Source organism: Pimephales promelas, chromosome 2 (genome assembly GCF_988280905.1).
Source record: "Pimephales promelas chromosome 2, fPimPro1.hap1.1, whole genome shotgun sequence".
Taxonomy (NCBI): domain Eukaryota; kingdom Metazoa; phylum Chordata; class Actinopteri; order Cypriniformes; family Leuciscidae; genus Pimephales; species Pimephales promelas.
The window spans coordinates 33,296,267-33,312,085 of record NC_142770.1 but is presented as its reverse complement, the minus strand read 5'-3'; the positions used below and the strand labels follow the sequence as shown (position 1 = coordinate 33,312,085).

The 15,819-nt window shown below is 40.8% G+C and overlaps 1 protein-coding gene and 1 pseudogene across 1 annotated transcript; one reads left to right on the top strand and one right to left on the bottom strand.

Moving 5' to 3' along the window:
• The window catches only part of LOC120474894 (uncharacterized), a 328,303-nt pseudogene that overhangs the window by 69,613 nt on the left and 242,871 nt on the right, over positions 1–15,819 (bottom strand).
• LOC148997226 (uncharacterized) lies at positions 11,507–15,788 on the top strand. The gene is made up of 13 exons (XM_089132867.1): positions 11,507–11,722; positions 11,806–11,881; positions 12,748–13,034; positions 13,445–13,477; positions 13,551–13,639; positions 13,821–13,883; positions 14,014–14,219; positions 14,331–14,430; positions 14,746–14,902; positions 14,995–15,092; positions 15,197–15,344; positions 15,492–15,615; positions 15,751–15,788. Exons 1-13 carry the CDS (start codon positions 11,630–11,632, stop codon positions 15,786–15,788), a joined length of 1,512 nt encoding a protein of 503 aa, XP_088988993.1. The 5' UTR covers positions 11,507–11,629.

Here is a 15,819-nt window from a genome sequence, read left to right as displayed (position 1 = left end):
ATTTCCCATCTGCTTTTCGGCTGTTATATTAGGTAAACAGCGTTCCTCAGCTCCATTTTATATCCCGCCTCTTACGTATGCCCCAACACCTGTGATGAAACGACTCGACGCCTGTGAAGAGACGACTCGACGCTGGCGATGTGTTATGCCCTAAATTAATACATGATTAACTAACTGCATTTTTTAAGTACATTTCAGAAATGCACTTTCTGTAAAGCTGCTTTGAAACAATATGTATTGTAAAAGGCGCTATACAAATAAATTTGAATTGAATTGAGTTGACTTAAAAGCAACAACGGATAATTCACCTCAGACCTTGAAATTAAACAAATAGAAAAAACATTCAACTGTGTATTCAAGTGTATTCTTCAGCAAAGATTGTTTTAGTAACTCAGTATGTACTTTTAATAATGTTTAAATTGTGAAATATTTGTGAATTTAATTATGTACATATCCATTTTCTTGCCAGTGCAGTAAAGAAAGTGTCGCTGGAATTTTATCGCCTCGCTTCTGATAAGGACACGATTACTGACTATTGACCGGTAAGATACTCAGAGAGGGATAACAATGAAAGAATGGAAAGAGTGTGTTAGTGAAGGTGGTTGTGAATGTGTGTAGATGTTTGTTTGTTTCAGGATCAGAGAATGACACCGTTCCGCTGTCATAGTCCAGATTCACTCTCACACGATTGAGATTCTGATCAACTTTAAAACCAGATTTAAAAGACCATCCGTACTGCACAAACCAGACATCACTCTTATAGAAAACCTTTCCCTTCCTCTGGTTTGATGCTGTAGTTACTCCAAGACTCCACCATGAAGACTTTTTAACCTCCACATCCCAGCAGTGTGTTCCTGAATTAAAACCCACTGAACCCAGAACACATGCATAGTTGTCAAATCTCTCAAGATTATCAGGAAGATCTTGATGTGTATCACTTTTTTTCACACTGGTCAGATCATCAGACAGGACGAGACATGGCTGTGCAGTGTTTGGATCCAGAATCACAGGAGCTGATGAGACACAATCAACAGCTGCTTTTATTCTTCATGTTATTATTGTGGGGGGGCTAACTCAATGTTAAATCATAAGTCAGATGTACCTATGTACAATAGCATACCGATGTCCAGCAAACAATTTAAATAGTACACTGTGTTTAATTTGTCGTTTAATGAGATCAAATATGTTGTTGTTGGTGAGAATTTTCATGTAAAGAAATGCATAGATATGACAATTGCATGCATGCACTTTAATGGTCCAGTGGCAGAAATGTTACCAAGCATGACAGAGCAAATTACGCCTATGCCTACCCAGACAGCAAACTGACATTGAATCAACGTGGAAACGATGTCTCTCATGACATCGAAACAACGTTGATCTGGCATTGTTGCTCATCGAATTAACGTTGAACCAACATCAGACACGGCATTCTTCAAAGCTAAATGGAAATCGAAAATTGGTTTGCTTTCATAACGTTAAAACAACGTTGATTTCAAGTTGATTTTCCGTTAGTTTTGAAGAATGACACGTCTGACATTGGTTCAACGTTAATTCAATGAGCAAAACAATGTCAGATCAACGTTGTTTCGATGTCATGTTTCCACATTGATTCAATATCAGTTTGCTATCTGGGAATGGTTATAACCGGTTATAACTAACGTTTGAAACACTGTAAATGTGTCTGCCAAATGAATAAATGTAACATAAGAATAGATTGATATGTGCCACATTGGAGTGCTCTTCATCAGCTTTGCAGTGAATGTAAGCCATAGACTGTGAAAAGTAGCCTGGCCAGAAGGTGGGCGCGGTTAGTATTTCCCAAGATTTTCAAAAGATGGCGGCGCCCATACACCCATAAACGACCTCAAAACCGTTATTCAGAAAGTCTATGGGTAACGCACAGACACTTTGTCCATTTTTTTTACAGTCTATAGTTCAAACACATCAGACATTTTACTCTGATCACTGTAAGTCACTCTCAGTATGATTTATAAAACTTCATACTTCATACAACGCTCTTGATGTTGTTAAATCTTCCTACGACTCCGAGACGATTCAGTGCGTGCAGGAAACTGAACAGATCTTTCAAACTAATTCGCGAACCGATTTAGACAGATCTGCCCAACTTGTTTGATGAAGTCTTTGAACAGAATAGACTCAAAAGAGAGATTCATTTGTGAATTGAGCATCGCTCAAGAAAAAAAGAAAAAAGAGAGAGTTATAGAATAAACTACACTTTAAACAACATATTGCATTAAGTAAGGGTTAATGCCCGGCGAGGTGTCCATTGTCAGGTTTTAATGGACGACGGCGAGGTGTAAACCGGCCGACGCGCAGCGGAGGACTCGGAGGACAATTAGTTCTGAGCTCCAGCGATTTGCGCTTAATGTTATAGAGGGCAATAAATTAATCAGATCAAAGAGAGGCATTTTCCTCAGGCTCCTTAGGCTTGAAACGCTGTAACGTTACTCTCCTCCTGCCTTGGCTGTCTGGACAGCTGCGTAAAACTCCCGCAGGGTCTCATTCAGGGGTGCGTTTCCTGAAAGCACCGTTAGCCAACTGGTCGCAAGTTCTGTCGTTACCAATAGAGTTCAATGGAGCAGAGCAGCAGCGGTGTAATTTTCAAAGCTGGGGTCCCATTTCTTTTTGAACAATAAAGTCTCTGAGTGTATTTACTGCCGATTTCATATTTTTTTCGTGTTGATCTCATCTTTTTCGTCTTCTATTTCAATTCTCCTGGTGTTATCTCTTTGGGTCGTTTCTCCGTTTTATTTAAATTTTTTCTTTCTTCAGCAGCATACCAGTCGTCAAAGTTGTCATATTCTCCATAAATGTTAAAAGAAATAGCACAAAGTCGCTCATTGTTATATTAGGCTATAATATCTAACAGTGATGCGCGGGTTGATCCGAAATGAGCGGGTGCCTGCGGTCACCCGCGGTTACCCGCAGTTACGGGTCATCCAAAAATGTTTTTAATGATATTCGGGTCGCGGTCGGTCGGGTCGTTTGAAAAAAGATGCCAATTAAACATTTGTATATAGTACTAGACACAATTTTTGATGAAATATACAGCCCTACACATTATTGGCTGAATAACTGGCACGAAGATAACACACAAGGTCAGTCTAAACAGTTCTCGGTTCTATACTAGTGATTCGAGAACCGCTGTCCCTGTGCGTTCGGTAGACGCATCAGCTGCTCGTGCTCATCACTTCTCTCAACAGTGGCACCAACATGTCTCGGTTCAGTGAACTGTTGGAGTTACTGGAGTAAAATATAATTCAGGATATTGATTTATTTCGATTCGGAGGCGACTGTCAGGCATGTCTGAAAGTGAGTAACTTTAGTAACTTGTGGATCAGCACTGACGCAAGACGCGAACTGTTTCGAACGATTCAGTTCGAGTGTACTGGTTCGACCGGTTCACTAAAAAGAACCGGTTCAAAAGAACGATTCGTTCACGAACCGGCCATGTACGATGATCACTACAGTCTGCAGAGAGATGGAGGCGGCAAGAGAAAAGGTGAAGACTGGGGAGTGGAAGCTCCGCAAATACACAAATAGAAAGAGTAAAAGTGTGGGAGACATTTGCAGAAATAATGAAAGATGATGACCAAAGTGCTGGCTTTGCCTTTGTTATGTGTAGGCCTACGTCTTCTTGCGATGCTGTGTTGTTACACGTCTGTATGGCCCAATAACGCTCCGATGAGCATTCACTACTTTAAAAAAATGCGGTCAGGAAGCGGGTCGGGTACAATGTTTTTTTTTCTTTTTTTTGCGGTCCGAGTTGCGGGCGGGTAGCTGAAAACGTTGGTCGGTTGCGGGTTGTTTATACATTGACCCGCGCATCACTGATATCTAACGTTAGATGTTTGTTTTGATAGAGCATTTGACTGCCTGTTGCTATGGTTACTCACAGCTGTTGTAGGCAGCGCATTCATTTATTAATTTCGAATGGTAAACAGGCAGTTTCACCAGAACTACTTTACTAGGTGTCCTCTATCACTTTTTAAAGGACACCCTGCAGCCAATCAGAATTGAGTATTCACCCAGACCATGGTATAAAATAAAGTAACGAGATGAACGTCGCCCAACGTAACGAAGTAAAAGTACATTTTTTTTTCAATAGAAATATACTCGAGTCGAGTTAAGGTAAAAGTACCCACAATTAAATCTACTCTTAAAAGTAAAAATTTTCCAAAAAAATACTCAAGTAAATGTAAAGAAGTAAACTTCGTTGATACCCACCTCTGTTTAATAATGTCTAAATATGAATTATAGAAACACATTAGTGAGTAGTAAGAAAAGAAGCCTATTATAATCAGCAGAGGACCATTTATTAGATTGCTTTCCTTTAAATGTGACTGTTATAAAAGTATCAGTTTATCTCCACTAAAGCAAGGCAAATTTTCCATAATGGAGATCAGAGTTGCTTTAGTTGGGCTCTTGACCCTTGACTTTAAAACAGGGGCGCAGAATTTAGTAGAAATGTGTCCCTACCAGTGACACTGATGTATCCCTAGAAATATTTTCGATCTTAAAATTTAAAACTTAAAATATATTTCTATATTGTTGTCCCCGTCCCCACCAATTTCAAAATTAAAACTACGCCACTGCTTTATAATATAATTTTTTCTCTGGCTGCAGTAACTTTGTGTTATTAAAACACACTTCTTGTGGTACATAAGCCAAAATAAATTATAATCAGGAGTTGATGGTTGTTTTTTGATGATAAAACTCATAATTTGGTGACTTGTTTCACTGAAATTATCCAGAGCCTAATCTCTGATTAAACAGGTGATCTAGTTTTGAATTATTAATTATAGTATAAATGTGACACTGTAAGATCCATTGTTGTGACAATCAGATTTAAAAAAAAACCTCTGTGGTGTTATGCTGACTCATACAGAGATCAAGAACCAGCATATGAATCTCAACGATGGTGACATTAAAATGTCACACTGCATGCTGGGTACCAGCACATGTACTCACCCAGACTCTTATCATATATTTTTACATTAATACTTGTAATCACCATTGCTGAGATTTATATGCCGATTCTTGATGTCTTTGAGAGTCTAAGTGATGCCATAGATGAAAGTAAATCCTTCACTTTATCTGTTTTAATCACATACTTTTTATCTATAATGAATAAAAAGTAATAATATATCATCTACTTCACAAAAGAAAGATATAGTTTGAAACAGTTTTTCAGCTGTTATTTTGTATGCGGAGCAAATTATATGAATGTTGTGTGTATGTGTGGAAAACAATGTGATTAAAGAGGCATAAAGCTAGTTAGCGCCAACTAGGGGCAGATTTCTTTCAAAATTCTTTCAGAACTCTAGAGCCATGAGTCAAACATGCTCACTGAGTTTCGTTCTAATCAGCCTCCAGGAACCTTGACTGATAGCTTCTCATTTTTCGGCCATGTTTTTTGAGATATGCAAATGTCCTTATAGACTATTGTGGCACCTCATACAAAGACAGTGCATGCCAATTTTCAAGTCATTTGGGCTAATGGTTTGGTTTTTAGACATTTTTTACATATTAACCCTAGCAACTGTGCAACAAAATTTTCTTGATAGGCTAATTATTGAGAATGAGACTCCAAAGAATCTTGCTGCACTGGTTTGGTTACGATCGGGCAAAAAGCTTTCGTCTGGCTCCGCAGAGAGAGAGAGAGAGAGAGAGAGAGAGTGTGTAAGTGAGAGTGCGAGTCTGAGAGTGCGCGTGACTGCTTGGGCTCTATCTCTGCTCGTTCAGTTCATGCGCCCTGTCACAAACGCAGCAGTGCTTCTACATGATAACAACGATGTGTGAGGATAATGCACTATGTCACAAAGCTCGAACAGGGATTCAAACACATGTATGGTCATAAAAGAGAGAGGTAATCGAAGGCCTCGCCCTGCTGAAAATATCCAGAATTTTACATTGCCACCAACCCCCTGCCCACCCCAGGCACATAGTAAATATGTTTCAGCCTTTAAATCATTTTTCACAAAAAAAAGGTTTTATTAAAAAACAAACCTCACATATTTCAGCCTTTAAATTATAATTTTTTTTAAAAAACAACGATGTTAGAAAAAAGATAAACCTCCCATATTTCCGCCTTTAAATCATTTTTATAAAAAGAATGAATCAAACAAAATAAATTACTTTACATTTACATTAATGCAAATTAGCTCATCTTTTATTATTAATAGTAAAATTCGGTCTGATTTTCCCGTGGCGTCTGTCGTTGCTAAGCATCCATGCACTGTGCTCTCCACAACGACAAAGAAATTTTAGTGGCTAATAGATTTTCACCACCGAAAAATGCTTTCTGTAGCTCTGCTACAATATTTATTTATGGAGAAGAGAAAAACATCCGTAGTGTTTGGGCGCACCCCCATCCTTAATGATTACTGAGCTTTCAATGGTGGTTGGTTCGTCACATGAAATGCAGTGCGCTTGCAGCATTCTGAAAAGTTGAAGGGTTTTCATCTCGCTGTGCCTGGAAAAAAATCGCTTCAATTATGAGCGCGCTTGCAGAGCACCTACATTTGAAATAGCGAACTTGATAGCGCAAAAGACACAATATGTGAACAGCCTACACGCCATTTATTTAGTCTCAAAACTCGCACACAGGATACGAAGGCAAAAAACAGTATACATGCGCATAATGCCATCCACGCACGGTAACGTTCTGCACAGTGACCGCGCACAATGCCGTCCTCGCACGGCTCTTGATGAGCAACCTTCAATCATGGCATGAGCTAATGGAAGAAACACTAGTGGTTCATGCTTGCACGCATACTACTGTTTTGGCGCGCATTGTTCTGATTTGCTTATTTATTTTCTATTTGCTTATTGATATGTAAATATCCTATTTGTTTGGTGGAGGCAATCCAGAATTACTGTTGGTGAAATTATAATGAGACTAATTATAATCGCCAGATTAGTATTCCCCCTCATGTGTCATTTCCAGTGTGTGTGTGTGTCACGATACACTTAACAAAAGTGAAGGGAAGGACTCAAGTGCAGTGAAGGGATGATTTATTAACAAAGTAAAACAAAACACAAAGCAAAAACCCACGAGGGGGAAAACATACTCAACAAAACATAAAATTGAACTTGAACTGAAATACCATACACTGACCATGAATAACACCGAGGAACAGGGGAGATATAAGACAAAGATCCAACACAGACTGCAAACATGAAGGAACTTAAATAGGGAACAAATCAAGAGGGAACAGGTGGGAGAACTCAAACACTAATCAGGTAACGAGGGGGAGGATCAAACAATGACAGGAGCACATGGCTCAACATAACAAAACCACCCATGTGCTAACACGACAGGACAGACACGTGACACTACCCCCCCTCAACGGAGCGGCTACCAGACGCTCCATCAGACTGGACGGGAGGGACAGACCAGGGCGGGACGGGAGGAACGGACCAGGGCGGGGCAGGAGGGACAGAGACATCAGGCGACCGGGGCGGAACAGAAAGTCCATAGGGCGGTGAGGGAGAAACACAGAGTTCATTGGGCAGTGAAGGAAAAACACAGAGTCCATCGGGTGGCCAGGGCTGTGAAGACCCCTCGGGCGGCCAGGGCGTTGAAAAGAAGACCCCTCGGGCGGCCAGGGCGGTGAAGACCCCTCGGGTGGCCAGGGCGGTGAAGACCCCTCGGGCGGCCAGAATGGAGCAGATCTTTCAGGTGGCCAGGGCGGTGAAAACCCCTCGGGTGGCCAGGGCGGTGCAGACCCCTCGGGCGGCCAGGGCGGTGAAGAGCCCTCGGGCGGCCAGGGCGAAGCAGACATTTCGGGCGGCCAGGGCGGTGAAGACCCCTCGGGTGGCCAGGGCGGTGAAGACCCCTCGGGCGGCCAGGGCGGTGAAAACCCTTCGGGCGGCCAGGGCGGTGAAGACCCCTCGGGCGGCCAGGGTGGAGCAGATCTTTCAGGTGGCCAGGGCGGTGAAAACCCACTCGGGTGGCCAGGGCGGTGCAGACCCCTCGGGCGGCCAGGGCGGTGAAGAGCCCTCGGGCGGCCAGGGCGGAGCAGACATTTCGGGCGGCCAGGGCGGTGAAGACCCCTCGGGCGGCCAGGGTGGTGAAGACCCCTCGGGCGGCCAGGGCGGTGAAAACCCCTCGGGCGGTCAGTGCGGTGAAGATCCCTCGGGCGGCCAGGGCGGTGAAGACCCCTCGGGTGGCCAGGGCGGTGAAGACCCCTCGGGCGGCCAAGGCGGTGAAGACCCCTCGGGCGGCCAGGGCGGTGAAGACCCCTCGGGCGGCCAGAATGGAGCAGATCTTTCAGGTGGCCAGGGCGGTGAAAACCCCTCGGGTGGCCAGGGCGGTGCAGACCCCTCGGGCGGCCAGAGCGGTGAAGAGCCCTCGGGCGGCCAGGGCGAAGCAGACATTTCGAGCGGCCAGGGCGGTGAAGACCCCTCGGGCGGCCAGGGCGGTGAAGACCCCTCGGGCGGCCAGGGTGGCGAAGAACCCTCGGGACCAGACACTGGCTCTGCCTCCGGCTCGGGAACAGGCGCCAGCTCAGGAACTGACACCAAAACAGACACAGTCACAAGAACGGACACAAACACAGACAAAAACACTCGGCCCTGAACCAACATGAGCTCCAGCTCAGGGACAGGCACCGTCTCAGGGACAGGCATCGGCTCAGGGACGGGGACTGGCTCAGGGACAGGGACCGGCTCAGGGACCGGCTCAGGGACAGGCACCGGCATGGCCTCCGCCTCTGAAACAGGCATGGGCTCTGGCTCAGGTACAGTAACAGCAAAGACTGGCATCTCCAAAATCCGAGCCAGATGCTCCAAATAGTTCGTCACAGCTTTTGCAGCCACGCAAAAGGGGATCTCTGGCTCGGTCTCAGACTGGACAGACGGGACGTGAACAGTCTCTCGCTGGGCAGACGGGACGTGAACAGTCTCTCGCTGGGCAGACGGGACGTGGACAGTCTCTCGCTGGGCAGACGGGACGTGGACAGTCTCTCGCTGGGCAGACGGGACGTGAACAGTCTCTCGCTGGGCAGACGGGCATTTCCTCCTCCTTCTCCGTCCGTGACGGCGAGAAGTGGGTCCTGAACTGTCCCTATAGATGGGCGAAAATTGACTTGACTCAAATGAGGCGATGAAGTAGTCCGGGCAATCCAAATAGTCGTCATCGTAATCCAGATTTCCCCAGTCAAAGTCCTCGTTCTCCATCCTGCTGAGTCCTCAAGTTGGTTGGATCTTTCTGTCACGATACACTTAACAAAAGTGAAGGGAAGGACTCAAGTGCAGTGAAGGGATGATTTATTAACAAAGTAAAACAAAACACAAAGCAAAAACCCACGAGGGGGAAAACATACTCAACAAAACATAAAACTGAACTTGAACTGAAATACCATACACTGACCATGAATAACACCGAGGACCAGGGGTGATATAAGACAAAGATCCAACACAGACTGCAAACATGAAGGAACTTAAATAGGGAACAAATCAAGAGGGAACAGGTGGGAGAACTCAAACACTAATCAGGTAACGAGGGGGAGGATCAAACAATGACAGGAGCACATGGCTCAACATAACAAAACCACCCATGTGCTAACACGACAGGACAGACACGTGACAGTGAGAAGACAGGGACCTCATTTATAACCATTGCGTATGCACAAAACAGGCCCTGAGAGAGGCATACGTCACTTCCGACGCATAAGTGGTGATTTATGAACACAAACTTGACGGGAAAATTTGTATAACTGCATGCAAACTCTGAGCCATACGTATGAACATCTGGAGACAAAGCAGTTTGGCGAACTGGTGAAATGGTGAACTGAGGGACTGACGGAAGATACTAAATATTAAATCTTCACTATGAGTCCTAATCATAAATACAGTAAAGACTCCTTCATGTTCATGCAACAGTATTTTAAATAGAAAAATCACATTTAGATTTTCTTCCCCCAAATCGTGAAGCCCTGTAGTTTCTACTGATGTTGTTTCTTCTCTCTTTCTGCTGCTTCAGAGAGATAGGAATCCACTAGAATACGGTTCATATCATCCCATCTCTTTGTTAAGTTGACTATAAGATCTTAGCAAAACTTATCTATCCATCTTGAAAACTCTATGAGTCAAATTATTTCACCTGAGCAAACTGGCTTAATTCGGAATAGATATTATTTTTCTAATATTAGCCACCTTTTTAATAAATTGTATTCTTCCCATTCAAACAATCCAGAGGTGGTACTGTATGGAATTAATATTGAGCCAATAAAAATGAACGTAACTTTTCAAGAAATCAACGAAAATATAAATTGAAACTGAAAAAAATATCTTTGAAACTGAAAAAGAATAACTCACTAGCAAATTTATTGACTTCGTTTTTAGCACACTGCATGTTTTGCTAACTATTTCTCATATTTCTTTCGCTGATCTGAACTTACAAATGCACTTCTAGAGTTTTCATTTACGCTTCTGACATTTTCGCTTACGCTTCTGAAGTTTTCATTCGCAATTCTGTCCCATACCTACCGTGTGGGCGGGCTTAACAGCGGTTTGCTCTCATTGGCTAGTGAGATTTGGATTGACAGATCCTTGAACCGGAAGGAGAGACTTCAGCGGCGCGAATTTTGGGATCTGCTGCAGACATTCTCTGGATCTGTGTCTAACAACAGTAGCAACACTGTGATATTAAAGCACATCATCGATCAATATTAATAAAACCGAGATGAGTAATAACCAGGAGCGGCACGGAGCGTCATCAACATCCTCAACTGCAGGGCATTCGAGGCAGCCCGAGGTAACGTTACGTTTAATATCAAATCCATAGACAAATCTAGAAAAAAGTTTTTTCTGCTCTGTCCAAGTTATGTCTTTATGTCTAGTAGATCGATTTTGACGTGTTTATATTCGTATTATTCACATGTCTGCAGTGCAATTTTTGTAGTTTGAGTACTTTGATTGCTACCCCCAACATTTTTATTACCCCAACATATGTGATGCGTTCAAGGATGTTACATGATGTAATTTAAGCAAAGATCTCAGACTGATCTTTATTCTGCAGCAAGGCTCAAATGGTGGTGCAGCAGATGCTGCATCAGCTATTCAAAACATCATAGAGGTGCTCCACCAGTCGCTGGGTAAAACCAGCACAAGGCAGAGTCAGAATCAGGGGCAGCGCTCAGGACAGTGCCAGACTGTGGACCAAGAGATGGCCAGGTTTCAGCTTGCAGTCATGATTGCAGTTGCAGATTGCAATGACAGTTACTATTTGCAATGCAATTTTGTTCACATGTAGCCTATGCATTTATCAGATACTTTTATTCAAAGCAACTTGCATAAGCCTACATAGAGTAGCATAAGCAATCTGTCACAGAATGTATGTATGTATGTATGTATGTATGTATATATATATATATATATATATATATATATATATATATATATATATATATATATATATATATAGTTCTAAATACTTTGAGTTACTAACTTTTTTTATTTAATCATCTCTTGTAGGTCTTTCCCAGGATTTTTTAAGCGGGGGTCCAAAAGGCGTTTACCCAGCTGTAGTAAACCAGCTAAGTTTAGTAAAGCTTGGAAACCATTTGTGTTTTCAGTGTTTCTTTTAAATAAAAATGTAGAAATGACCCCTTCATCAGCGGAGGAGCTGCAACTCATGCAGGCTGGACTGGGGAAACGAAATCTCTCAATGGCTGATGATTTGACGCATTCAGAGGTTATGCATAAAATATTCATTCATAGCTGATGGATACAATAACTTTATTTGTAATAATAATTTGTTGTAATTGTGGATTTTAGGTTTCCAGCTTGTTTTGTGATACCTATCCCAAAATGAAGTCAGCATCTGGAGGATGGCTTCTCTACAAGGCATCTGGTACTATTTGGACACCACTACAAGTTCTATTTGCAAGTTACAGAGATTCACAGAATCACACAATGCAACTAGTTTCATGTATATTTTATTTGTTTATGTACGTTTAAATAGGTTGGTATAGTCAATATTCATGTTTTCAGCAATTAAACATCAAAGTGAATACCTGAGAATGAACAGCAAAATAATTAAATAGTACAAAAATGCTGATCATGTCCATATAATGAAATACTTTTTTTTTGTTAAAAACAACACAAAAACACATTACTCCTCTCACGCTTTTGCTATTTGGTTAAAAACAAAATCTTATTTTGCATTTGACTATCAAAAAGTCTACGAGGGAGTAAATATGTGTTTTTAACCTCCAGTATCATCAAATGCCTTTATTATTGACTAATATCAGTGCATTACTAGTATGATTATCAGGGTAATTAATTTGATTAATTTCTTTTACAGTTTATTTTCTGTTTGTGAGGGTATATACATTTCTTTTTTCCATAAACCAGTTTGTAAGACTTTAAAAGGATGATATACAGTATATTGATGATGATGTTGTATAAAAGATTTACATAATAGAGTATATAAAGAGTTCAGATGCAAAAGCCTCTAAGTGCCATTTGAAAATTTCTTCTAGAATGATCATTTTTATCAAGCTTGTATATTTAAGTTCAGTGATTTCACTTAAATGGCAATGAAGATTACCTATTAATTGTCATTTAAGTGAAATTACTGAACTTAAATATACAAGTTTGATAAAAATCATCATTAAAGAAGAAAATTTCAAATGGCATTTAGAGGCTTTTGCATCTGAACTCTTCATATATATGTGTGTGTGTGTATGTATGTATGTATGTTTTTATTTTATTCAGGTGGACAGGGAAGGCGGCGTCTTAATCTTGTTCCCCCGGAGTCGGACGGATACAGTGGCAGTACCATCAGATGTGCAACTGGAGGGGGGAAAACCATGCTGTATATTGTACCTTTACAGGATGAGTTCGATCTTTCTCCTCTTCCCTCCGATGCACAGGAATTTTCGCTAATGCCAAAAGCAGAATGCAAGAAATGTTTTAAAATGATGCCACTTCAAATGCTTGCCCTGCATGTGAGGGAATGCGATACTCTGGAATATGAGACACTCTCAGATTCGGAACCAGAGGTAAAAACTTTGTGTTTTTTTAGGTTACCTTTTAAGTAACTTATGTAGGCTGTTAGGGCTGTTACGATTCCCTCATGTTACGACTCGATACATATCACAATACGATATTATTGCGATACTCCAAAACGTATGGTAAAAGATTAACAATAAATTAACAGTTGATTAAAATTCTAAATTTGGTATTACATTTTGAATGAATATCTTGGACTTGGTGCTAGAAACCCAATGAACAGGACAAAAGTGACAATGCTCCTGAAAATACAGAATTAAATTAAACGAATATGCTTGCACTCTTTCACTGATTAACTATCCACGATACAAATTGTTGTATTTTTGTTTTGCGATACATTGTGACACCCCTATTGCATATGGAAATGTTTTTTTACATATATATTTTTGTCTATAACCAGGTACCTGATTCACCTCGTGCCTTTGAGGAAAAGGTAATTTACTTCTGGCATGGGATGACATCCTTCTGAGTGCTTTTAGTATTTTACATAATCACTTGCTTTTTAGTCGACAGATGCAGAGTGTCCTGTGTGCATGAAAACGTTTCCTCTGATGGAATTGGAGATCCATGCAAGTGTTTGTGGTGACTTGGAAAGGTAATGCAATACACATAGCAGTTTAGAAACTGCAGTCTAATTTTATGGTGTGTGATGTATATTTTGACAGTTCTTGATAGATTAGACTTTAATAGAAAGTAGCTACATATAAATGCACTGAATTAAATATTTTTACTTCACATAAACAGTATTATATTTTCACAGTTGCTTTTTTTCCTAGTTCAGAGTCCCTTCAAACAAGGAGCCCTGATATAATGAAGCCACAAAATGAAGAGATGTCATGGTACTTTCATTTAAAAAAGTAACATTAATATTGTTAAGTAAAAATGTATAACTTCTGTATCATGCGGTCTAAACCATTCCATGCTGAATATTTAAAAGATTTAACAGTTAAATATAAAAACAATTTACAGTGAGGAGGATGTCCTACGATGGCTAGCTGCTCAAGTTGACGCCTCCAAGGAATTCAGCATCTGTGTGTCCAGAATGAACCTTGTGGAACGAGCTCTGTTACTTTGGAGGCGACAAAAGATCAGCTCTCCAGTCAATACTTTAAAGATTACTTTCTTAGGAGAGGCTGGAGTTGACACAGGTGCTCTACGAAAAGAATTCCTGACAGGTCAGAATTTTTATATTTTTTTACTTGGTAACATATCTTAAGCGCTACACCAAAAAACATTTGATTTCTTGTTGATTTGTTATGGTTAGATATCTATTTTTTTATATATAGAACTGATTGGTGGCATAGAGACCAGACTCTTTGAAGGAGAGGAGGGCAAAGGCAAAATGCCAAAATATTCATTGAATGATCTTGACAATGGCCTGTTTCGGTAAGTGTTTCTCCTCAAAGAAATAGGTCACCCAAAAATTAATGTTGTCATTTATTTGCACTCATGTCATTCCAAACTTAAGTGTGCCATTTTCTGTGGAAAACAAATAAGAAAATCTCAGCTGTTATTGTCCGGACAAATCAATGACATTTAAACTTTTCTGGATCTAAATAGGAAGCATTTGTTTTAGGCTGAACAATCCTTTCAAAAGCAAATGTAATTTAAACATGTAAATTTCAAATACTGGTACACACTAACTGGTAAATTGTAAAATTCTACTATACTGTGTTTCTTGTTTACTTGTCATTGCAACAGAGTTGCTGGGGAGGTCTTTGCCGTTAGCCTTGCACAGGGTGGCCCAGCTCCAAGATTTCTTCAGGACTGGTGTTATGATTTTCTGTTGAGTGGAACCCTTGAAAACGCTACCAAGGATAACGTTTACGATGCTGAGTTTTCACCACTGATTAAAATGGTATCTGAAAAACAAATTGTCTTAGGTTATTTCTATTGCCACGTATTTTTTTTTTTTTGAAGTGTAACACTTAGATTTTCCTTTACTTAAAGATCGAGGAGGCCTCAGACTTGTCATCTTACTGTGAACAGATTGTCAACTGTGGCTACACGGGGCCTATAAATGAGGACAACAAGGAGAATATAACAAGGTTTATCTCTGCAATATTTTTAAATGTGTTTATTTTATGTATCTTCCACAGAAAATACAATGGTTAAACATTAACACTGAAATTTTTGTTTTATTTCTTTGAAGAGCTATTGTAATGCATGCTGCTGCTCGGAGAACACTCATGCTTCAGCAGCTCCGTGAAGGTTTACAGCTTTACCCTTTAATTGACACTATGGAGAAGAACAGGGAAGTGTGCCGCAGCCTCTTTGTTATGCAAGGTGGTCATGATAAGGTAAAGTGATAGGATTTTCAAAACGTTCTAGTTCTATTTTGCATAACTGGTTTAAAAGATGTTACAGCAGTAATCCTTAAATCATTTTTTCTTTGTATATTGTATGATGTTGTTTATATAATGTTTGTCATTTTTGTTGTGTTTCAGGTGGACTCTCATTACATTGTATCCCATCTTGTTCCACAAATGAGTGAGAGTGGCACTCTAAAACATACCAAAGAGGTTCAAATACTGAATCACTTCCAGCCGGATTTTCTGATGGAGCTTGAAGGTAAGTTTGTATTCATTTCAGGTGTTTCACATGCAGATATTTATAAAATATAAATACATAAAATATCATCATGCAACAAGATTAGTGCACATCATCATGTGTTTCTCTACCGCATGGATTTCATTTTTGTTCCAGGGTGTCCTCTTGATGTGACCTGTAGGGGGAACAAGTAGGCCTACATCATATCTTATTTCACTAGTAAGA